The following is a 24,708-nucleotide window of genomic DNA, read 5'->3' as shown; positions in this document are numbered from 1 at the left end:
ACCACCACCATGCTAACAACATAAAACCACCACCGTGCTAACCACCTAACACCACCACCATGCTAACAACATAACACCACCACCGTGCTAACCACCTAACACCACCACCATGCTAACAACATAACACCACCACCATGCTAACAACATAACACCACCACCGTGCTAACCACTTAACACCACCACCATGCTAACAACATAACACCACCACCGTCATAACCACCTAACACCACCACCATGCTAACAACATAACACCACCACCGTGCTAACCACCTAACACCACCACCATGCTAACAACATAACACCACCACCATGCTAACAACATAACACCACCACCGTGCTAACCACCTAACACCACCACCATGCTAACAACATAACACCACCACCGTGCTAACCACCTAACACCACCACCATGCTAACAACATAACACCACCACCGTCATAACCAACTAACACCACCACCATGCTAACAACATAACACCACCACCGTGCTAACCATCTAACACCACCACCATGCTAACAACATAACACCACCACCGTGCTAACCACCTAACACCACCACCATGCTAACAACATAACACCACCACCGTGCTAACCACCTAACACCACCACCATGCTAACAACATAACACCACCACCGTCATAACCAACTAACACCACCACCATGCTAACAACATAACACCACCACCATGCTAAGAACATAACACCACCACCGTGCTAACCACCTAACACCACCACCATGCTAACAACATAACACCACCACCATGCTAACAACATAACACCACCACCGTGCTAACCACCTAACACCACCACCATGCTAACAACATAACACCACCACCGTCATAACCACCTAACACCAACACCATGCTAACAACATAACACCACCACCGTGCTAACCACCTAACACCACCACCATGCTAACAACATAACACCACCACCATGCTAACAACATAAAACCACCACCGTGCTAACCACCTAACACCACCACCATGCTAACAACATAACACCACCACCGTGCTAACCACCTAACACCACCACCATGCTAACAACATAACACCACCACCATGCTAACAACATAACACCACCACCGTGCTAACCACTTAACACCACCACCATGCTAACAACATAACACCACCACCGTCATAACCACCTAACACCACCACCATGCTAACAACATAACACCACCACCGTGCTAACCACCTAACACCACCACCATGCTAACAACATAACACCACCACCATGCTAACAACATAACACCACCACCGTGCTAACCACCTAACACCACCACCATGCTAACAACATAACACCACCACCGTGCTAACCACCTAACACCACCACCATGCTAACAACATAACACCACCACCGTCATAACCAACTAACACCACCACCATGCTAACAACATAACACCACCACCGTGCTAACCATCTAACACCACCACCATGCTAACAACATAACACCACCACCGTCATAACCACCTAACACCACCACCATGCTAACAACATAACACCACCACCGTCATAACCACCTAACACCACCACCATGCTAACAACATAACACCACCACCGTGCTAACCACCTAACACCACCACCATGCTAACAACATAACACCACCACCATGCTAACAACATAACACCACCACCGTGCTAACAACCTAACACCACCACCATGCTAACAACATAACACCACCACCGTCCTAACCACCTAACACCACCACCATGCTAAGAACATAACACCACCACCATGCTAAGAACATAACACCACCACCGTGCTAACAACATAACACCACCACCATGCTAAGAACATAACACCACCACCATGCTAACAACATAACACCACCACCATGCTAACAACATAACACCACCACCGTGCTAACCACCTAACACCACCACCATGCTAACAACATAACACCACCGCCGTCATAACCACCTAACACCACCACCATGCTAACAACATAACACCACCACCATGCTAACAACATAACACCACCACCGTGCTAACCACCTAACACCACCACCATGCTAACAACATAACACCACCACCGTGCTAACCACCTAACACCACCACCATGCTAACAACATAACACCACCACCATGCTAACAACATAACACCACCACTGTGCTAACCACTTAACACCACCACCATGCTAACAACATAACACCACCACCGTCATAACCACCTAACACCACCACCATGCTAACAACATAACACCACCACCGTGCTAACCACCTAACACCACCACCATGCTAACAACATAACACCACCACCATGCTAACAACATAACACCACCACCGTGCTAACCACCTAACACCACCACCATGCTAACAACATAACACCACCACCGTCCTAACCACCTAACACCACCACCATACTAACTCCCTACCACATAACACCACCACCACCACCGTACTAACCACCTAACACCACCACCACCAACGTGCCTTTGACAGACAGGTGTCTCTCATCCAATCACAGTGAGGCATTGGTGGCTTCCACCCGTTTGTTCCAGCTTGACTGGTAGCGTTCTAACATCATCTGGATACAACAGAAACATGTGGCTGGCTCAGATCCGTGTGTCAGGAAAGTATTACATACATATATGATACAAATATTAACATAAATATGACTACACAGTCCTCACTAGTTACACTGTGACTAAGAGTGGTTTGGCTCGTCATTATGGGAGTGTGCCAGGCTCCTCCCCCGTCTTCACCTGTGTGCAGGTGGGGCAGTGTATAAAGGACTCTTTCTCTGGATGGAAACAGACTCCACCAGTCGCTCACAGTGAGATCTTTGTCACAAACTGTTTTGGGATTTTCTGCAGAAAGATGGAGGCACGGTTCGCACTCTGGATGGCTCTAGCTTTCGCCGCCTCAGGTAGGTTGTTAGTTTAAAGTGGTATATGTAAATATATTGTGCTTTTGTTACTGAGTCTGGATTTTAAAATGTGATGACTGTAGTCATTCTTTTGCTAAAGAAAAAACAATGTGCTAAATGTTCTTATTCCCGTACTTTAGCCTTAGTTCCTCTTTGTTATTATTTTGTTTGCTCAACATCTGCCTGCTTCTGCAGTCAGATGTTGAAAAAAGTAATATTTTAGTGAATCATTCGACGATGAATACTGATAGTTGAGTCATTAATGAAAGTTATAACAGTGTTTAATGACGTCTGGTGTTATTCAGAGTGATGAAACATATCCTGTTATAGACGAAACATTTGTGAATCACTTTTGTTAAATGTTTGTTTGCTTTTGTTCTTTTTTGCTACAGCAGCAACATCTGGATCCAACGCTACTGATACCAACACCACCAGTATAACCGCAGCAACAACAGCTGGATCCAACGCTACTGATACCAACACCACCAGTATAACCACAGTAACTACACCTGGATCCAACGCTACTGATACCAACACCACCAGTATAACCACAGCAACTACACCTGGATCCAACGTTAGTGATACCAACACCACCAGTATACCCGCAGCAACTACACCCGGATCCAACGTTAGTGATACCAACACCACCAGTATAACCACAGCAACTACACCTGGATCCAACGCTACTGATACCAACACCACCAGTATAACCACAGTAACTACACCTGGATCCAACGTTAGTGATACCAACACCACCAGTATAACCACAGTAACTACACCTGGATCCAACGTTAGTGATACCAACACCACCAGTATAACCACAGTAACTACACCTGGATCCAACGTTAGTGATACCAACACCACCAGTATAACCACAGCAACTACACCTGGATCCAACGCTACTGATACCAACACCACCAGTATACCCACAGCAGCAACACCTGGATCCAACGCTACTGATACCAACACCACCAGTATAACCACAGCAACTACACCTGGATCCAACGCTACTGATACCAACACCACCAGTATACCCACAGCAGCAACACCTGGATCCAACGCTACTGATACCAACACCACCAGTATAACCACAGTAACTACACCTGGATCCAACGTTAGTGATACCAACACCACCAGTATAACCACAGGAACTAGACCCGGATCCAACGCTACTGATACCAACACCACCAGTATAACCGCAGCAACTACACCCGGATCCAACGTTAGTGATACCAACACCACCAGTATAACCACAGTAACTACACCTGGATCCAACGTTAGTGATACCAACACCACCAGTATAACCACAGCAGCAACACCTGGATCCAACGCTACTGATACCAACACCACCAGTATAACCACAGCAGCAACACCTGGATCCAACGCTACTGATACCAACACCACCCTCTCCAGTTCCAGTGCCACAGTCAGCGGCTCGCCTGTCTCCGTTTCCCCAGATAGACCAAACACATCTCAGAGCACGACCCTCGACCCGTCCCCGGCCAGTGGTGGAGTTGGGGTACCCGGTTGGGGAATTGCTCTGCTGGTCCTGGCGGCACTGGTTCTGCTGGCGCTGCTCTTACTGATTGTCGCACTGGTGAGTCGGGCTGAAAAAACATAATCGGTTACTTGTTGACATTGGCGAACATTTTTTTCTTTCTGAAGTTAACAAAGTTAACAAAGCAATCTTGGAGAACGAAACCATTGTAAAATCTGTGCTTGGGGCTGACGTGGGTGTATATGAAGAACTAGAACGCATGGGGGAGAAGCAGGACGATCTCCGTCACACAAGCTGAGAGTCTTTCACAGGGTTCAATGTGCTTGTCTTCTGCAGCTGGTGTGGCTCTGCTGCTTCAGAGGGCGAAACAACCACTTCAGTCCCTACAACAGCCTGAGTAACAACGACGGCGTCCCCCTGTACACCACGCACACCCGCTTTGACGTGCCCGACAAGAGGAACTATGTGAGTCAAGCGTCTCAAGATACGGACCTCTCAAAATACATCACAATGTCCCCACAAAGATACACAGCAAGGTTAATGTCCCCAATGGACACGTCACACAGAGACAGGACAGAGTGCGTTGGCTGTGACTATGTGAGTCGTGCAGTCAAACTGAGCAAATCTGTCTCTGGGCGTGTGTGTGTTGACTTAATAGAAGTCATTATTCACCTGTGTATTTTCAATGCGTCACGGTCAACATTTACTCAGGAAACGTGGGGGGTGATAGAACAACCAACAAGTATTAGTTATTATTAATTACATTTTATTGAATAAATAGGCTACAATTTAGTAACGTTAAAGGAAGGTTTAAATATGTTTTGAAAAAAACAAATCTTTATTAATCTTGAATCTATTTTCTCTTCAATTTTTTTTAAGCAAATTTAATTATTCAACTTTTCGTTCACTAAAGTCTGAATCGCGTCTTTTAGTGGAATGCTTCACAAACCCCGTCCTGAGACCTTCAGGTAGGGCAGATTTTGGATCGCTAAAAAGAAATAAGCAGAATATCATCCATGTTTTTTTGAACATTTATATCTGCAGTGAACCTTTGAAACTCATGAAGGACCTGAATGTTCTTACTGTTTGGAGGAATGAAGAAGATATAATAAAGTTAACAGAGTAATCATTTAGCATTTAGGTAGTCATAGAAAATAGATATCTTTCTTAATATAGTAAGTGGAAAAAGCAGGAAAAGTTCATTAATGCAGAAATTCCAGTTTCATTTTTTACTTTAGTTATTTGCAATATTTGATGTTAATATCTTCACTATTAAATGTACACGTAACTATTATCCTATTGTTCATATATATTAAGTTATCTCTTATCTTACTTATGTTCTTATCTCTGGGTGTTTTTGATTATGTGATAATGTCTTACAGGAAGAAATGAACAAAGCCATGAAGAACAGGACGGGGGAGTACACGGTCAACCATTAATCACGACATCATCTAATCCTCAATTTTTATTTTCACATTTCTTTTTTCTCTTTATTTTTTAAAATGAATTTGTATCCTTTTTGATTTTTCTAAACCTTTAAACTCAATTACAATTCATCTTACAGCTACTTTTACTTATTGTGTGTAAAGCCCAGCATTTAAAAATACAATAGAATAAATTATGGAGGAAATGCAACAAATGGTACTTTTCTCGTTACAAAAGATACTTTTTACAAAACCCCAGCTAATATATTTAACAATTGTTAAATAATGTTAAATAATGTATATCTTTACGGAATTGCTTGGTATGAATACAATTAATATAATATAATGTACTATCATAAAATAAAATTACTATAATGTAACGTATTTCTTCTATTACATACTTTAGAATTTGAATCACACGATTGATTTTAACTTCAAATAAATTAACTAAACTGGTAGGAAGATTTTAAACATAATCATGTCTTTTCCCCTATAATTAATTTAATTAATTTATATTTAAATGATAACAGTTATATAAAAGAAACCTCTCTGACAGTGTGTAAAATATTAATATTAATAATACTTTCTACATAGTTTGTAAAAATATTGTCCAACACATTTAAATTGTAGTTTAGTAATTTAGCATTCAAATGATTGAACCACAATCTAATATATTTTTTGTATTTCTTTAATTTTTGATTTGAAATCTATTTTCAGATGACATTGATAATAATAATAATAATAATAGTAATAATGATTATATTTACATCGTGATGCAAATGCACCTGATACTGAAATAAAGTAGATTTTGTTATTTTATTCTCGAGGTGGAAAAGAAAGTCGTTGTGACCTGTTGACAATGTTTCATCACTTTGATCTCTTCGTCTTAAAAAAGGCCAAAGCATGGAGACAAATAACAGATCAATACGTGTATCCCGTCATTGTTATATTTTAATTATTTTGGTGATGAATTTAAATTATTTCTTAGAAATGTCTTGTGATGCTGCTTGTGAACATAGTAATAATAATAATATATCTTATTAATATTACTCTACTGTATTCCTGCAATAATTATACCAATTAAAATGAAATTGACAGTTCTTAGGGCCTGAGCCAGTTTCGCTTCCCGTCAGAGACGACGAGGCGTCGAGCCACAGGAAATGTCACAAGTTACAGTGTTTGATTCTGGAGTGATGGAGCTGATATGGACATAAAGAAAGTGGGCGGGGCTAAGATACTGTGAGTCACTCAAAGACAATCCTTCAATATTTCATACTTCATGTGCAATCAGAATCATTGATACGGTTTCACAGGTAATTATTGCTCTCTGCTGACTAAATAATACGATTATTATTTTACTCTGAGAATAATTCTAACAATAACTATATATATATATATATATATATATATATATATATATATATATATATATATATATATATATAAATATACACTGCCTGAGCATAAAGCCATATCTGAACACCTTGAAAAATCTGATGCATTTGTTTGCAGACTGGAAATGAATATTGAGGGTTATATATTTAATGAGACAAATCAATTAATAACATAAACTGTGTTACTCACGTTCCAAGTGTATTTAAAGCTGTCTATAGTTATTTAATTATAACAGTTTAAGGGTTTTATACTAATCACAAAACAAATAGTAAATAATATCTAATATAATAATAATATATAATATATTTATTCAACCCTATTTTCAGGAATCAAGTTCTGGTGGAAGAAAAGGTCATTAATTTATTTATTTTAAATAAATTAACATTAACTTTTAGAAAGACAGGAATCAGCCACAAATATAAACACAATGTTAGCTTTTATTTTGCAAACTATGAATCCTAATAAAACCAGTGAAGCTCCAAAGTGTTCCTGCCCCTTCCTGCTGGAGGCCGCCGGGGTTACAGCATCTTCTCAGGAGGGGTCAGAGGTCGGAGGTCCTCCAGGCTCTTCAGCCACAGCTCCAGGGCAAACTTGGTCCCGGTGCTAACTCGCTCCACGTCCGGCCCGCAGGCCGGCGCCCGGCCCAGCAGAACCTCCAGAGGCAGAGCGGCCTCGCTCAGAGCTCCATCGGAGAAGACCTGAGACACACTGGGGACACAGCGGGAGGTCAAAGGACACGGGGGTCACAGCTGCGTTTTTACTCTCTGATCATTATAATAATACAAATTATTATCATTACTATTATTGTTATTAGGGCCTGAGCCGACTGAATTGTATTGTGCTTCGAAGAATTATTATTGTTATATCGCCACTTCAATCGCACTTTTGAGGCCTTTTTCATATTCAAAAACTCTTGAATTTTGACGTGCGAATCAAGTGCAAAAAATGTAGATATTCTCGGGGGGTCGCACATTTGGGGGTAAATAAATTTTGACTTGGAATTGAATTGAAATTGAATTTTGTGTAAAACATGTTTTTGCGAACTCCTCCCAGACGCTGGGTCCATTATTGGGCGAATACCATCTAACATTATTAAAAGCTTGTTAATATCTCATTGGGTTTTAATGTTATGCACCAATGACGTTGTGGGGGGCGTGGCCTAATGGTTAAAGACCTATAATTTCAAAAGTAATTGGCCTTTCCTCACCAAATCGCTAGGATATGTTCACATTGAGCGTACCCTGGTTTTTTCAGAATATTTGAACATTAGGGGGCGCTGCAGTAATTCTCTGAATTCTTGCTTGTTTTTTGCAATTTCCATCGTATGTTGGATTTACAAACGAACAAACTCCTCCGATAATTTGCACCCAATCGACTTCATGTTCGGGCAAATTGATCTTGACACCTGTGTGGTCAAAAGGTATTAAAATCAGGAGTTTTCGTGAAACTACCTGGCGTCCATTTTGGTCGATTTTGGAAGATTTTCTTGAAATTGTAAAATGTTATAACTCCAAGGAACGTTTATATTTCTGGCCAAAGTTACTTATTCGTGATGCTAGTTTAGGCCTTTAAAGTATTACATGCAGTGATTTTCAAAAAATTATAGCGCCACATATTGGCAAAGGAAAATACAAAAGTTTTACACTTTTACGTGCGATTCCTATCCCTTTAATCTGATCGTCCTCAAATCTGTACAGCGAAGCCAAAGACTTTGATGACAGCTCTCTGAATACTGGGAGTTTTTGAAAAAGTTTTTGATATTTCCGTGCTTTGGCAAACTCAAAACCTCTTGGAAACGTCTGTCGGTGTCCGAGCTGATGACGTTACAGAGTTAATGTGGAGTTTGGGGTCAAAAGTGGTAAATTGTCTCCTGGCAGTTTTCAACAACGTTGCCCTGTTTAACCTACACGTATGACGATTTTTGGACATATGTAAAACAGGGACACTTAAAATAAAGTCTCCTGGCACCAGGCTCGAAAATGAACAGTTACAATTTTTTTTGTGTCAATATCCATCTGCATCCAGGACGCAGTCAAAGCAGAAGCCGCACACTGCTTGTTCCTCCCTCACGAGAGCAAAACACTCGGACCTCAGAGTCTTTAGAGACGCAGCTCCTCCAACTCTACCGCGACTAAAGAGACGAAACACATCGCAGCCCTTCATTGTACTCTTCAATGGCTCTTATCTATAGCAAGTTGTAAATGGGCTTGAAAAGCACTTATTGTAAGACGCTTTGGATAAAAGCATCAGCTAAATGACATGTGATGTGATCATGAATCAGCCCCAGAAACGCTTTGATCCAGCTGCACGCATCTGGATTCCACTGTCACTCTATTAACTGAAACGTTACATATTATTTTGGAAGCATTTATTTCAACAAGTGGGCTGAAGGTTTGCTTTGTGGAACCAAGTGGAACTGACTCGTGATTCGTGTCTTCCGGACGGCTTACAGAGAGACACCCGTCCCTACAACGTGAGTCGAGGAAGGACGGACTGTTATCTGAGCGAACAGACTCGTCTCTCCGTGTTTCTGCGGCTGATTAATGAATTTAAAAATCTGAGATAAGTTAATCTTGTGAATCTATCCATTGCTCTGATAATAATGCCAATGACATTTTCTTTTGATGAAGACGGGTGAATACAGGTGTCCTACCTGACACTGCCCTGCAGGCGGTGCAGTGGGACGTGTCCGTCCTCTGCGTCCACTGAGGACACCACGGCCCCCACCAGCTGCCTGTCGGCCCACAAACAGGCGCTGACCTCAGCGGGGGACGGCCTCAGCGACGCCTGGAGACGAGCAGAGGACACGGGTCGGATGAGATCACGTCGTCCTCTGATGGCCGGACCGAGGACAGGGACCGGGCTCAACTCACCTGAAGCTGCAGGTGAGACAGACGAGAGAGCAGCAGCATGTAGACCACGATGTGATGTCTCTGAGGGAGACCTCTGGACAGCATGGGAGGATACACCGACTGACGGGACGAGAGGACGAGAGGATGATACATGAAGACAGGACAACGAGGATTAGAGACCCAAAGGGCAGGAAGACATGAGGACATGAGAACAAGAGGATGGGAGGGAAGAGAAGACAGGACATGAAGACAGGACGAAATGAGGATGAGATGAAGACGAGAGGAAGGGAAGACGAGAAGACAAGATGGGAGGACAAGAGGATCAGAGGACGAGAAGGCAGTAGGAAGACAGACTGTGTTTATATATATTTAGTTATATAGTAATATATTAATAATACATTAATTAAAGTTGCTCTACTTTATTGTACAGGTATCTCAGAGGTACTTATTGTACTTTTTACTCTACTAAATATCACAGCATCCCTACAGTGTGGTATTAGTACTTCTACTACTGTGAAGGACCTGAATACTTCCTCCTCAGGTGTCTCACCTCCCAGAGTCCCAGTATCTTAGGAGACACTCCCTCCGGTTCCAGGTCCAGTCCAGTCTCCTCCTTCAGCTCCCGGAGGCCGGCTTCCAGCAGCTATGAAACAACAAGCTTTTATTCTGGCGGGATAGATACTCAACATCCAGAGAGGAAATGGATTTACCGTCTCCTCTGGCTCAAGATGGCCGCCTGCAAGGGAAGAGAAACAGCAAACATGGAGGTTAAAAATGTGATGCGATGATTACAGGGAGATAATCAACATAACGCCGCTTCCTACGTTTCCCACAATGCAACTGTGAGCGTCACACCTGGAGGGACCCAGACGTTGGGAAAAATGCGAAGTTCCTTCGCCCGCCGTGTCAACAGCACCCTCCGATTGGCCGTCTGCAGGATGATGGCCACGCCCACGTCAACGCCACGCCGCTGAACGTCCAATGGGATCGCGGCCGACTGCGAGACTGACAGGTGTTTGATGGGACAGAAGGCGGGCCTCTGGGAGATGCAAATATTAAAGAAACAAACATGCTACGGTCGGTTGTCTGAGGCACGTTTCGTCCCCTCCGACCTCAGCGGGGGACATCGTCCTCTCTCAGCTGTCCACAGACTCGTAGTCAACGCAGGAAAAAGGCTCTGTGGGGATTTCTAGTAGTTTCTTTACGTCTTTGAACAGAAACACATCATGTGAATAAATGTATCGCTAATATGAAAATGATCAATAGGACATAAGTGTCTGACCTTCAGAGGCGTCCCCCGTCTTCCGTCTCCTCTGAAAAGGACGAACTGTTTCCTCTCCAAAGAGCAGCTCACCTCCACCTCGTCGTCTCCTCCGTCACTGAAGTGACCCGTCACACTCTGACAACACAAGACGGAGAAGAGGAGGAGGTGTAAACAAGCGGGTGGAGGAGAAGGAGGTGTAAACAACTGGGTGGAGGAGAAGAGGAGGAGGAGGAGGTGTAAACAACTGGGTGGAGGAGAAGGAGGTGTAAACAACTGGGTGGAGGAGAAGAGGAGGAGGAGGCGGTGTAAACAACCGGGTGGAGGAGAAGGAGGTGTAAACAACTGGGTGGAGGAGAAGAGGAGGAGGTGTAAACAACTGGGTGGAGGAGAAGAGGAGGAGGAGGTGTAAACAACCGGGTGGAGGAGAAGAGGAGGAGGTGTAAACAACTGGGTGGAGGAGAAGAGGAGGAGGAGGTGTAAACAAGCGGGTGGAGGAGAAGAGGAGGAGGTGTAAACAAGCGGGTGGAGGAGAAGCTGTCGCCGGTGACATGGTGGACGTGTGCGAGGTTGACCTGGACAAACTGAGCTCGCTGAGGAGCTGATTGGTCCTTACAGACGTGGACCAGGACCCTCCTCACTTTGTCCATGCTGCGTCCTCACCTGGAGGACAGGTAGAGGTATCCTCTGAGGACAAAGACACCTTGTCTAAAGGGGGAATAAAGTGATAAAGGTCAAAACTGTATGTAATAAAAAAAGCAAATCAGTGCAAACGTTTGTTTATGTTTTTTTTATTTTTATTTGTAATCATCAAATAACAAACATGAAATATACTGTGAACAGATTCATTTAGATAATAATGTATATATTTATTGCCTCGTTTATGTATTTAATGTCACTATTCCACTGGCACATATGTATATATTACCCAGATTTAGTTAAATATATGAAAGATATTTTCCCTCTATGTTGACAAATCTATTAAATTGAATCCATTGAAGCGTGTTAATTGAATTATTTAATTTAGACACTTTGTCTTCTCTATGATCATCTACATCTCTAACGTGACCGACTTCAGGTTATGATGTTTAATGTGTGTTTCAGATGAGCCAATGACTCGAACAGCCCCTGCTAGCATGTTGCTAGTTAGCTGTCTAGCTAGCTACATGCTAACTGCTGCGGGTAACTGCGGCTAGCTTGCTGCTACGTGGAGAACTTGCACGACGGACTTCCCACAAACATCCGCTGACTTTCGCTTCGCTACTAGTGAACTCATTTTACAAAAGGTTCAATTATTGGGATAAAGAAGAGTTTTCCACATTGACCTCCACAGATCTTAATTTAATTTAATTGTAATACCCGCGTGTAATCTAGTGTACACAATACACACCACACAACACACGACAACGAGAAGCCGTAGAAACCTACTGGATACGAGTCAAGCTGACGGCTTCTTTACAACATTCTACATCCGGTTAGCACGTTATTCACATCCGGTTAGGATGCTCAGAATAAAAGCCTTGAACGTTGGCTGTGCAGTGGAAGTAGTAGTTTTACAGTGTAGATATACTTAAAAGTATGAGTACCAAAAGTACTTATTGTTTCAGTAAGTAAAGTAAGTAGTACATTATTGCGTTCTGATTGCAGCCGTTACCTGATATAATTTATGAAGTAAATGGCTACAACTATTTTGTGCAGAAAGGCAGCTATTTACTTGGTGATAATAACTTTGCTGGTAACCGTGTTATAAAAGCGATAAGGTACTGGAGGCAGTACTTTATCTCCAATGATGTAACCACCCAACTGTTACATTACTGGATGATAGAGAACAGCCTCAAGTACGTCATTGCTTAATTAAACGATATATTATGAACAGGATTTATTAAGGAAGGACGTCACGTTCATTACGTATTTTGATAACGTTCAGAAATCATAAATACTTGTAAAACATCAGAGAGGTAAAAGCATCAGCTGTTGATGTTATAAACAGTTAACTCTCCAGATTGTGATTTATTCCGTAACACAAGAACGTAGCATGTGAATCTCTTCAAAATAAGGATGAGTCTGAAAATAAAGACTCAATATCTCAGAATATTGGCACAATATCTGGAAATGAATTCTGAAAATAAAAATGAAATACGAAAAATAACCTAAAGATATGTAGCATCTAAAAATAGTGAGTTAGTATAATTAGATCATGACTTCACTGTATTGAAGATACAATTTAAACATCACACGCACAGTTTGTGTTGTTACCATGATGCTGAGAAGAGGATCATCCAGAATCTGTATATTATGTTCGTGTACGTTGCTTGTTTCTTGCGGCGCGTCGTCGTCTCACATGAAACCAGGAGCTCAGACAGAAATAACAGCTTGAGCTTCATTTAAGGAGAAAATACGACGTTTAAAAAATATGAGCGCAAAAAGGTCAAACTTCTAAAGGCTGCAGATATTTGCAACACAAGTGAAGGAAAATATTCTTTAATTAGGTTCAGTAAACTTCAAAATGATTATGAATCGGTCCGATAAAATGTAGGTTTTAACAACAAATGTCCAACATCTTTACATTTTATGGTTTTAATTTCAGACATAAGAGGTGACAATGTTTGTGAAGAAAATCTGATGAAATAATTGAAACTATATACGTTGTAACTTCTTACATTCACAGCGGCTCTCACATTCAGTCTCACACAGCAATGAGCTCATTACATAAAACACACAGGATTCACTATTCATAAAGCCTCATCCTAATCCCATGAATTTAAACATATCATTTAATAAAAGGTTTCAACATTTAACAAAGCTGTTACAGAGTCAGATCTAATAAAACACAAAGTTAATCCTAATCCCACTAGGAATCAGATCCATAACTCATCTGTATTTCATGAAACAGATTTCAATAAACGAGTTATTAAAACAATAAAAATAGATGAAACACTTAAAGTTGATGAAACATTCTACATACGATGTTCAGAGCTCTGAAAAAGGTTTATTGATTACAATATAAAAGGTTGTAAAACGTCCTGGTCGGGTTTATTTTCAGACTAGAAGGCGACGCTGAGCCTGAATGAATATTTCAGACTCTTTTTCTGGATTTAAGTCTAAACTGCAGGGAAGGCGGCCGGACGGGGTTTCTGTCTTCAGGAGGCCCGTCCTGACTTCACCACCTACTTCTCCGGTCCGCTCAGAGAGGGAACTCCCTCCCTCCATCCGTTGGTCCCACCGCCTTCCCCCGGGCCGACCAGCGGACTCTCCTGGAGGCCGCCGCTCCTCCGCCGCCACTCCCAGAGGCCGGCGAGCGCCAGGACAAGGACGCTGGTTGCCAGCAAGGTGGAGACCACGACCAGCTCGCCGTGGTAGCTCCTCCCTCCCACCCAGGCCTGTTTCGGCGCCTCCCCCCCGGGCTGCGCGTTTCTTGCCGCGGTCACGGCGAGGATCAAGGAGTTGTCCGTCGGTCCGGAAGGGGTCAGGCGCTTTAAATCAGTGGTGAACAGAAGCTCCGCCTCCTCGGTCTGGTCCGCCTCAACGTACCCCGAGGTTCTCGGGGCAGAGATCTTTGGCTCCTCGGTGGTGAGGATCACCTGGCCGTGGTCGTCCGGGTCATTCTGCCGCACCTCGTAGCTCGCCACCACCTCCTCGTAGCCGGCCTCCCGCGCCACGCAGCTGTAGGACCCGAAGGTGTCGGCGAAGGCGATGAAGCTCAGGCCGCCGTCGGCCGACGTGATGAAGAGGTTCTCCGGCAGGACTTGGAAGCGTGAGGAGGTCCAGGTCAGGGTTGCCAGGTTGGAGGGTTTCACACAACGAAGCCTCACTGCCTCGTTGGGATGGACGTTGACTTCTGCCACAAAATACCAGGAAACTTCAACCGATCAAGTTTACATCTTCGGATATGACAGAAATATCTCGAAGGGTTTCAAATATTACACATTCATGGTCCTCTGACTTATTTTGATCCCTGTCCTTCACGCTACCGCCATCTGATGATTGAAGCGTCCAGCTTGTCGTAAAGTATCCTACCAACCGTTGGTTAACACTAAATGTGGTGCCAATATTCATACTGAGCATCCTCAGATCTTTCCTCAGCTTATTTTAAGATACAAAATCTATTGGGATGGATTGTGACAAAATGCAGCATCACTGGTGAATGCTAACACGCAGATGTTAGCATTTAGCTCTGGAAGAACTCTTCAGGCCTTAAGGCACCGGGGGCGGGAGGACACCACAAAGACTTCAGAATGCAAAATGACCGTGATCGAGGACGTCCTAACCTTGGACCAGTCTCGCCCTGGTTCTCCCTCGGCACTGTTCCCTCACGTCCCCGTGCGTCAGGTCTTGAGCCCTGAGGAGCAAACCGACACAGAACATCATCCTACAGAACAGGGAGGAGATGGGGGGCCGACAGCAGAGGATTTCCTCGCACTTCCCCATGAGTTTTTAGCCTTTTCACGTACAAGTCCTGGCGATGCCCCTCCAGCCCGGTGCAGACGGCGCCGGCCCGGCTCCACCCACACAGGGGGTCTCTAGCCAGGACGCACTGAGCGCAGGTTGCGTAGATGGAGCAGCGCGCCACGGGGACGGAGGTCACGCCCTCTGAGGTGCCCACGAAGACGACTCCCTGCGGGGCCGGAGCGCGAAGAAGAAAACTTCAAACCAAGTCATCATATTTACAACCAACGACGAAGTGCAACCGCAAATCTGCAGCTCCTCAGCGGGTGATTGGAAACGTAATAAGCTAATGGCAGCATGCTAACGTTAGCTCAACACAAGCTGAAGCGGATTTAATGTATTAAGTTGTAGTATTAAAAACATGGACTTGTTGGTGATGAATTAAAAGTGAGCGAAGGTGAAGAACCAGACTTTAAATCCTCTCATACTCAGGATACTCAGGAGTTTGTGTCCCTGATGTCAGTGAGTCAAATAGGGGACATTTTTCTATATGCCAACAAGGACACGTCTTCACATCCAAGCTACTGTTGTCTTTCTTTTGTGTCTTTATTGTTCGCACATCATCACATGTTTTGGTTTGATAACAAGTCAAAATGTTCATTTTCTATTCATGTTTACATTTTTTTCACCATGTATTTTTGCAAAGGCAATTTGATCTCCACTTTGCAAGTGTTTCAATATATATATATATATATATAGTCCAGGTTTGATTCCAGTCTGCCCCATGTTCCATGTCGAAGTGTCCCTGAGCAAGACACCTGACCCCTAATTGCTCCCCGGGCAAAAAATGTGAAAAAGCCATGAGTTTAAAGTGTGATGTAAGTCGCTTTGGATAAAAAAGTGTCTGCTAAATGACCTGTAATGTAATATGTTACATATATAATACATGATATGTGTACATACTTAAATACATAATGTATATAAATATTGATGGTGATTGAATAAAGACGAGGGTGTGAGGGTTACCTTGGAGGAGATGACGAGGCTTTTGACCAGCTGAGGTGGTGTGAAGACCTCAATCTCCTCGATGACCTGAGCTCCTTTATCCAACAGAGCCACTTTGTGGAGGAACCCGGACTCTGGACACCAGGAAGGGAAGACGTACATATTTGAATATGAACACAGTTTTCCAAGTCACACCAGTACTTTTAGTTCAACATCCCACCCGTGAGCAGGAAGAGTAGAGTGTAAATTTTTCCATCGGCCGCCTGCGTCCTCATTGCGGCCACGCGGCTGTACCGCTGCTCTGAGGAGGCGGCGACGGGGTCGCCTCGCACGCTGCTGCTGGTCAGGAAGCTCTTCTTCACCTGAGATAACTCAAGGTCTGACGCGTTGTTCAGTCCACACTGTTGGGAGAACATGTGGAGGTCAATATTTAGTCAAAAACAAGCCCAGGGCAGCACGTGGTGGTGTTAGGTGGTGGTGTTGGGTGGAGGCCTGTGTGGTGGTGTTGGGTGGAGGTCTGCGTGGTGGTGTTGGGTGGAGGTCTGGGTGGTGGTGTTGGGTGGAGGTCTGTGTGGTGGTGTTGGGTGGAGGTCTGGGTGGTGGTGTTGGGTGGAGGCCTGTGTGGTGGTGTTGGGTGGAGGTCTGCGTGGTGGTGTTGGGTGGAGGTCTGCGTGGTGGTGTTGGGTGGAGGTCTGCGTGGTGGTGTTGGGTGGAGGTCTGGGTGGTGGTGTTGGGTGGAGGTCTGTGTGGTGGTGTTGGGTGGAGGTCTGGGTGGTGGTGTTGGGTGGAGGTCTGGGTGGTGGTGTTGGGTGGAGGCCTGTGTGGTGGTGTTGGGTGGAGGCCTGCGTGGTGGTGTTGGGTGGAGGTCTGGGTGGTGGTGTTGGGTGGAGGTCTGGGTGGTGGTGTTGGGTGGAGGTCTGCGTGGTGGTGTTGGGTGGAGGTCTGCGTGGTGGTGTTGGGTGGAGGTCTGCGTGGTGGTGTTGGGTGGAGGTCTGCGTGGTGGTGTTGGGTGGAGGTCTGGGTGGTGGTGTTTGGTGGAGGTCTGCGTGGTGGTGTTGGGTGGAGGTCTGGGTGGTGGTGTTTGGTGGAGGTCTGCGTGGTGGTGTTGGGTGGAGGTCTGCGTGGTGGTGTTGGGTGGAGGTCTGCGTGGTGGTGTTGGGTGGAGGTCTGCGTGGTGGTGTTGGGTGGAGGTCTGGGTGGTGGTGTTGGGTGGTGGATGCTGATCAAACTAAGTGAGCATTGAATATTTGTTCACACGGGGAATAAAGACGATCTTCAGGGTGAACGTTGCAGCTTTCTCTCATTGATGTTTTGCTTCTGGTTTTATTCTAAACACAACAAGGACTTGTGTGTCGGCCCGGCGGGCGTCTCACCCGTCCCAGGTACCAGTGTTTCTCCGGCATGTGGTTCAGCTGGCGTGTCCCGGTGATGAAGGTCCGGTAGCTCCCGGTGAAAGCCGCTCTGATGTCCGGGAGCTTGAAGACGCAGACGGCCGACTCCGGAGAGGAGGACCTGAAGCCCACAGATATACAAAGCTGTGGCTTAATAATTTAGTTATTACAACAACATTATTACAACACTACTGTTGTTACAACAGTAATAACCACAGTTATTGCGTAGACGTGGTTGTTCTGCCGCTTTGGGCTCTGACGGGCACTTAGTTAAACCCTGCAGAGTTCTGCAGGCTCTGGGTTTGATGTGAGTGGAATGTGTGCTTGCACAGGTGGTCCTGTCTTCCTACCACTGGGACGTGAAGACGGCGTAGAGCAGCGTGTCGGAGGCGTCGGCGCCCTCTGGAGGCCGGAGGGTGAACACGTCCTGCAGGACGTTGAAGGGAAGCTGTCTGGGAAGCTGACAAAGCAGAGGCGCTTTGGCGAAGGACGTCCACTTGTTCTGAAGAGTCCTCTGACCACCGATGTCCCCCTGAGAGGCCGAGAGAAACTCTGCATACTTCACCTGCAGTAATCATCTCCATGTCTGTGTTTACTCTACATGGTAACAATGTCGTCATCTTAATCTCTGTGTTTATAGGTCAGTATATATCTTATACATATATATAAATACACATATATAGACATCAATGTATCTGTATTTGTTGCCACCTTGCAGACTTGGGCCACCCTGGCAACCTGCAGCTCTTCCAGGAAGTTGAACTCTTTCCCGACCTCACTGAAGAAGAAGTAAAGCTTCTCCCCAGACGGGTCGTGAGACGAGCCAACGAAGGTGGGCTCTAAAAAAAATCATATCCATGTTATTGCATATTATCTATGGTATTACATTATGTAATATAACATCACATCATGATGATCATAACAGCATGTCTGTATATAACCATCTTTCATAGACTATATCATCATCTTTGTAAACCCTAAGTCGTCTCCAGTGGGGGAAACCACTAACCCTGCCAGTGTTGCTGTCTTGCTCACTTCCTGTTTCTCTTTCCTTCCTCTTCTCTGACTCACCACAGCATTTTGCCCCTTTTCACTGCTCTTAAGCTCAGAATGAAGGATTGTGGGAAAGTGAGTCCTCGCTCACCCTCCAGCAGGCCCACTGATGAGTCCTGGCTGACTTCCTGTCGGCCATCTTTGCTGAAGTGTCGAGAGATCTGCGGTTTGACACCCCTGAAGTCAGTGGTGGTGGCAGTGAACAGCTCCCCATCTACAACACACACAATACGAAATAAATGACTCTTTACACACCACATACACAATATGTGGTTCCCTCTCTGGGGAACCGTCACCTCATCGTGGTGGAGAGCTTTGTGTGTCCCTGTGACCCTGAGGGCTGTGTTGTCGGGAGCCTTGTGCTCCTGGTAGGGTTTCCCTTGGCAAAGTGGTCTCAGGCGAGGGGCCAGACTAAGAAAGGCTTAAGAGACCCTAGAAAAACAGAAAAAGGGAAGGCGTCCGGCTTTCGGGTGGTGGGGGGGAAGCAACAATAGGACTCCACAGTCCTACTGGGAGACTTCACTGCTCACGTGGGCGACGATGGAGATAACTGGAGAGGCGTGATTGGGAGGAACGGCCTCTCTGATCTGAACCCGAGCGGGTGCTTGTTACTGGACTCCTGTGTCACGGATTGTCCATCACAAACACCATGTTGGAACATAGGATGTTCATAAGCGTACGTGGTACCAGAGCACCCGAGGCCAAAGATCAATGATCCATTCTGTAATCGTATCGTCTGATCTGAGGCTGCATGTTCTGGACACTCGGGTAAAGAGAGCGGCAGAGCTGTCAACTGATCACCATCTGGTGGTGAGCTGGGTCACATGGGGGAAGACCCGGGACAGACCCGGTAAACCCAAGCGTGTAGTGAGGGTGAACTGGGAACGTCACCAGTGAGGGGAAGATGGAGTTTGGGTGGAGAATCGGAGCAGCGGGGGCGGTGTTGCACTCGCTTTACCGCACCGTTGTGACGAAAAGAGAGCTGAGAAGGAAGGAAAAGATCTCAATCTACCGATCAATCTCTGTTGAAAGAACTAGGTCACGGGTGCAAGACCCAAAGTGGGTTTCCTCATGAGAGTGGCTGGCTTCTCCCTTAGAGATCAGGTTGGAGATAGATGGATGGATAATACACACTCAGGCTGTGGGACAGTTTGTGGGACATTGTAAGCTTAATCTGGTCCGGCTAACTCGGTTAGCCACATACGAAGAACGGGACCCCGGTGGCGATTGAAGCTGTCATGTGACTACGTGGACCAATCAGACGGACCGATGCTGATGGCCGTGTTCCTCTGCTCGGGGCTGTGAGGGCAGCGGCCTCTAGCTTTAGCATCAGCGTGTGTCCCCATGGAGAAGCTCCGGGTGTCCTGAAGGTGACAACAACATCAATAATAATATAAGTATTTATCAAATATAATTACAAATAAAATAAAACAACAATGAAACGAATATATCTAATATTTATTTGCCTAAATATAATCCTGTATGATATTTTATAGAAGTAATGCATGTTAAGAATGTCAATAAGCAATAACAAAACAGAAAGTCATTTTGTTGAGTGAGTGAGAGAGTGTTTTATTGTATTGTGTGTGTGGTTTAAAGGGTTAGTATATTTAGATCGGAAACATCTCACAGTTACCTTCCGTGCCTAGTTTTATACATAATATATATATATATACTGACGTTCATATTAGTATGAAACAGAAAGGACTAAAGTGATGTATAAATACATGAAACGTGTACGTGGGTTTTCTGGTTAAAGACGTACGATGAAGGCGTCGTGGGGGCTGAAGGCGAAGCTGCCACAGACGTAGAGATGGGTGGAGTTCATCTGCTGCAGGACACTCACGAAGTTAGGACAGTCCACCTGTAGAGACAAAGAGACAGACAGAGACAGAGGTGGAGAAAATTAGCAGTTTTCTGTTGTAAATTTTTGTCGTTCAGAAGTTGAGTTGTGAATGACAAATATACACATATATATATATATATATATATACATATATATATTTACAGTACTAGTCAAAAGTTTGGACACTTGAGGCGTTCTTCTCTCTGGATTTATTCCCTCAGTAAACGAGTTCATGGTCTCAGTCTCTAGTTTCAAGTCTGATGTCCATTTAGAGTCAAACAGACCATAAAGCAGGGGACGCTTCAGGGCGGGGCTACGTGCTGATTGACAGGAGGAGGAATTACCGTTGGATTCTTTCCTTTACTTTGGCAGTTGTTTATTTCACTCTGCGATGGACGCCATTCCACCTGGAGAGACGGACAGAGACAGACAACAACACACTTACTTTATAGATAAAACAATGCATGATGGGAGTTTCAGCAGACTGACTCCGGCTCACCTTCTCCTTCAGCCTGATGACATCACTCCGACTGACGTCCAATGAGAGGACGGCGTCCCGCGCCCCCACGTACAGGGTGGAGCTGTCGTCGCTTAGCAACAGCGTGGTGGCGTTGTGGACGTCGGGGGGGCCGAAGAGGACAACGGGCCTGTCCACAGAGTCTTCACACAGACAGTCACACTAATGTTTTAGAGGTATTACTTCTGCTTCCTGCACACAGCTTATATTCTATTTCACATTTTGTATTCCTTCATTTCAAGACACTATTTTGTCTTTGTTGTCTAAGATTCTCATTTAGATTCTTCCTCCCGACTCAGAGGCTCAGAGGCTCAGAGGCTCAGAGGCTCAGAGGCTCAGAGGCAGCACTTTAAAGTTCCATCAGTCAGCTTCATTGGTATTATTGGTTATTGGTGTTGTGTGTTCAACACGTCGATGACGTCCAAACATGGAACAGAGACTGAGCGGCGAGATACACAAACACACAAACACACACTTCCTGTCTGGGGAGGAAGCGGCACTGAAACTCACAGCCGTTAAAATAGTCACACAAGCAGAAACACTTTGAGGTTTATTATTCACACAATCTGAATGTCACTCTTCAAATATGTTCATAGATTTATAGATTATGGGTCTGTCGATAAATACATTTACATACATGAACAGCATTGAGTCTTCTCGCAAGATCTCATTCATTCACATCGAACGAACGTCCAAACCGATCAGACCGATCAAACCGATCAAACAGATCAGACCGATCAAACCGATCAGACCGATCAAATCGATCAGACCGATCAAACAGATCAAACCGATCAGACCGATCCAACAGATCAGACCGATCCAACAGATCAGACCGATCAAATCGATCAGACCGATCAAACAGATCAGACCGATCAAACAGATCAGAACGATCAAATCGATCAGACCGATCAAATCGATCAGACCGATCAAACAGATCAAACCGATCAGACCGATCCAACAGATCAGACCGATCCAACAGATCAGACCGATCAAATCGATCAGACCGATCAAACAGATCAGACCGATCAAACAGATCAGACCGATCAAATCGATCAGACCGATCAAATCGATCAGACCGATCAAACAGATCAGACCGATCAAATCGATCAGACCGATCAAACAGATCAAACCGATCAGACCGATCCAACAGATCAGACCGATCCAACAGATCAAACCGATCAAATCGATCAGACCGATCAAACAGATCAGACCGATCAAACAGATCAGAACGATCAAATCGATCAAACCGATCCAACAGATCAAACTGATCATTTGTGGTCTTTCCTGTCTTTTTATGGTAATCGCTAACGAGCTAAAAGTGAAATGTCAACTAATGGTTGCAAAATGTAAGCAGTCCTCTCCCCTCACTGGTTACCAGTCCTCTCCCCTCACTGGTTACCAGTCCTTTATCTTCACTGGTTACCAGTCCTTTATCTTCACTGGTTACCAGTCCTCTCCCCTCACTGGTTACCAGTCCTTTATCTTCACTGGTTACCAGTCCTCTCCCCTCACTGTTACCAGTCCTTTATCTTCACTAAATAAAACATTAATAAAACATAATCAACTAATGAAATATGTAGTATAATAATGTTTTTACAATCCACACATGAACGTAGTTAATTAAAATAAAATACTAAATAAAAACTAAATAATATTGTGACTAAATTCAACATTGATGGAAACTAGATGATGAAACTCAGACACACACACACACACACACACACACACACACACACACAGACACACACACAGACACACACACACTCACACACACACACACACACACACACACACTCACAGAGGAAACAGGATGTGTTTGTTCATGCTGCACCGTATTATGGGATGTGATGGAGTTGTGATCACATATATGACAGTAATCATTGTCATATATGTGCTGATTACTGTTACATGTGTGATTCTATAATGTTTGTATGTGTTTACTTTTGTGGTATTAATGTTAGTTCACCGGGATGAAGACTGAGACGAATCAACCCAGATATAAAATATTTATCAGCTTCAGGAGCCGGCAGTCTTTATGCTAAGCTAAGCTAAGCTGGCTGTTTAAAGTCTTGAGTGATGTTGGAATATAATGATAATAAAAACAACAACAACAACAGTGATACTAATAACGATGGTAATCCTACTAATAATAAAAATAAAAAAAACATAAACATGATAAATAACCAGATGAAAAAACAGAATAAAACATAAATACAGTTTAAATAATAAATAAATACTCTTATCTTCCCAGAATGCATCAGAGGCACAAACACAGGTCCAGAAGCAGAAGATTCACTCACTGCGGCGGAAGGAGGTCCGCGGAGGAGGCACCGAGCCGACCGAGCTCACCAGGCCGAGGAGGAAGAGGAGGAAGAGGACGGATGGACACATGACGGAGGATTAAGATGTAAACGTGTTCCTGCTCGCAGACACAGACTCTCACTCAGCAGAACTCACCGTGACTTCCTCTTCGCTGGAGGCTTGTGGAGGAGGGGCCTCTCACATCACCATCAGCTGACATTTGGACAGAAGCGGAATAAGGTTCATTTGACTGATGCCTGAAGGTTTCCCTCATATCCATCTATCCAACTTCCCAGCATGCATCACTCTGGATGTGATGAACAGCCACATATTCATCGTAGTGGTTGTTAGTAAGTGGTCGTTGGCCTCAGAGGATCGTCTTACATAATAAGGTCACGTAGTTTCACGCAGGGCTTTGGTCTCCTGGTGAAAGGCCTGTTGGTTTGACTCCTCCCACAAGCCGTCATGGACCTCATCCTCACGCGCATCATTTGACCTCCTGGACAATGAGACCCAACCATGAGAAACGCTCAAAACCAACTCTTCCTGTTGATTGGTTCCCTGCTCTGTCATTTATGTTTCTATAGAAATATGTATGTTAGAAAGAGCCAAATGAGGTGTCACATGTAGTCGGCAAGTGGGTTTGTGGCATCGTTATTTTCATTTGATGTGTATATATATATATATATACATAAACACATATATACATATACATACATACATACACACACATACATATACATACATATACACATACATATATACATACATATATATATATATACGGACATATATATACATACATATACACATACATATACATATATATACATATACATATATATACATATACATATACACATACATATACATATACATACATATACATATATATACATATACATATACAT

General features: G+C 44.2%; 3 protein-coding genes and 1 long non-coding RNA gene across 7 annotated transcripts; 2 read left to right on the top strand and 2 right to left on the bottom strand.

Moving 5' to 3' along the window:
* Positions 1-2,664: 2,664 nt before the first annotated feature.
* Positions 2,665-6,890, top strand: LOC144389481 (uncharacterized). Its single transcript, XM_078094274.1, has 4 exons — positions 2,665-2,868; positions 3,261-4,465; positions 4,703-4,831; positions 5,749-6,890. The coding sequence occupies exons 1-4, from the start codon at positions 2,820-2,822 to the stop codon at positions 5,803-5,805; spliced, it is 1,440 nt and encodes a 479-aa protein (XP_077950400.1). The 5' UTR covers positions 2,665-2,819; the 3' UTR covers positions 5,806-6,890.
* A 716-nt stretch (positions 6,891-7,606) lies between these two features.
* On the bottom strand, positions 7,607-12,793 carry nudt17 (nudix (nucleoside diphosphate linked moiety X)-type motif 17). 3 transcript variants are annotated; one of them, XM_078094272.1, is made up of 9 exons: positions 12,727-12,793; positions 11,874-12,006; positions 11,320-11,436; positions 10,893-11,076; positions 10,748-10,773; positions 10,588-10,680; positions 10,059-10,157; positions 9,839-9,972; positions 7,607-7,893 (listed from the first exon to the last, which is right to left on the bottom strand). In XM_078094272.1, exons 2-9 carry the CDS (start codon positions 11,946-11,948, stop codon positions 7,704-7,706), a joined length of 918 nt encoding a protein of 305 aa, XP_077950398.1. In that variant the 5' UTR covers positions 11,949-12,006; positions 12,727-12,793; the 3' UTR covers positions 7,607-7,703. The 3 variants fall into 3 exon arrangements, with proteins under 3 accessions (XP_077950398.1, XP_040022031.2, XP_077950399.1); XM_040166097.2 differs by having other exon boundaries at positions 12,689-12,788; XM_078094273.1 differs by lacking the exon at positions 12,727-12,793 and adding an exon at positions 12,658-12,711.
* Positions 11,346-12,071, top strand: LOC144389480 (uncharacterized). The gene is made up of 2 exons (XR_013453583.1): positions 11,346-11,466; positions 11,705-12,071. It is a non-coding gene; the product is annotated as an uncharacterized LOC144389480 (long non-coding RNA).
* A 1,066-nt stretch (positions 12,794-13,859) lies between the features above and the next one.
* LOC120810750 (semaphorin-4B-like) lies at positions 13,860-24,004 on the bottom strand. Of its 2 annotated transcripts, none has more exons than XM_040165589.2 (14): positions 23,797-24,004; positions 21,479-21,639; positions 21,324-21,386; positions 20,899-20,997; positions 20,401-20,497; positions 19,225-19,347; positions 18,792-18,919; positions 18,431-18,612; positions 18,063-18,201; positions 16,910-17,090; positions 16,711-16,823; positions 15,750-15,913; positions 15,567-15,637; positions 13,860-15,136 (listed from the first exon to the last, which is right to left on the bottom strand). In XM_040165589.2, the coding sequence occupies exons 1-14, from the start codon at positions 23,885-23,887 to the stop codon at positions 14,466-14,468; spliced, it is 2,283 nt and encodes a 760-aa protein (XP_040021523.2). In that variant the 5' UTR covers positions 23,888-24,004; the 3' UTR covers positions 13,860-14,465. The 2 variants fall into 2 exon arrangements, with proteins under 2 accessions (XP_040021523.2, XP_077950397.1); XM_078094271.1 differs by having other exon boundaries at positions 21,479-21,658; positions 23,797-23,971.
* Positions 24,005-24,708: the final 704 nt, after the last annotated feature.

This window comes from Gasterosteus aculeatus, chromosome 20 (genome assembly GCF_964276395.1).
Source record: "Gasterosteus aculeatus chromosome 20, fGasAcu3.hap1.1, whole genome shotgun sequence".
NCBI classification, from domain to species: Eukaryota; Metazoa; Chordata; class Actinopteri; order Perciformes; family Gasterosteidae; genus Gasterosteus; species Gasterosteus aculeatus.
The sequence above is the reverse complement of the archived record's forward strand: the minus strand, read 5'-3'. Positions and strand labels throughout refer to the sequence as shown.

Bases quoted from the DNA above. Each gene is read 5' to 3' on its own strand.
- LOC144389481 (XM_078094274.1), top strand. From the start codon at position 2,820: ATGGAGGCACGGTTCGCACTCTGGATGGCTCTAGCTTTCGCCGCCTCA. The intron at 2,869-3,260 runs GTAGGTTGTTAG...TTTTTGCTACAG, and splicing joins TCTAGCTTTCGCCGCCTCAG to CAGCAACATCTGGATCCAAC. The intron at 4,466-4,702 runs GTGAGTCGGGCT...TGTCTTCTGCAG, and splicing joins TCTTACTGATTGTCGCACTG to CTGGTGTGGCTCTGCTGCTT.
- nudt17 (XM_078094272.1), bottom strand. From the start codon at position 11,948: ATGGACAAAGTGAGGAGGGTCCTGGTCCACGTCTGTAAGGACCAATCA. The intron at 10,681-10,747 runs GTAAATCCATTT...GTTGTTTCATAG, and splicing joins ATCTTGAGCCAGAGGAGACG to CTGCTGGAAGCCGGCCTCCG. The intron at 9,973-10,058 runs GTGAGTTGAGCC...GCTCGTCTCCAG, and splicing joins TGTCTCACCTGCAGCTTCAG to GCGTCGCTGAGGCCGTCCCC.
- LOC120810750 (XM_040165589.2), bottom strand. From the start codon at position 23,887: ATGTGTCCATCCGTCCTCTTCCTCCTCTTCCTCCTCGGCCTGGTGAGC. The intron at 20,498-20,898 runs GTACGTCTTTAA...TGTCACCTTCAG, and splicing joins GCCCCCACGACGCCTTCATC to GACACCCGGAGCTTCTCCAT. The intron at 15,914-16,710 runs GTAACCCTCACA...CCGGCCCCGCAG, and splicing joins GCCTCGTCATCTCCTCCAAG to GGAGTCGTCTTCGTGGGCAC.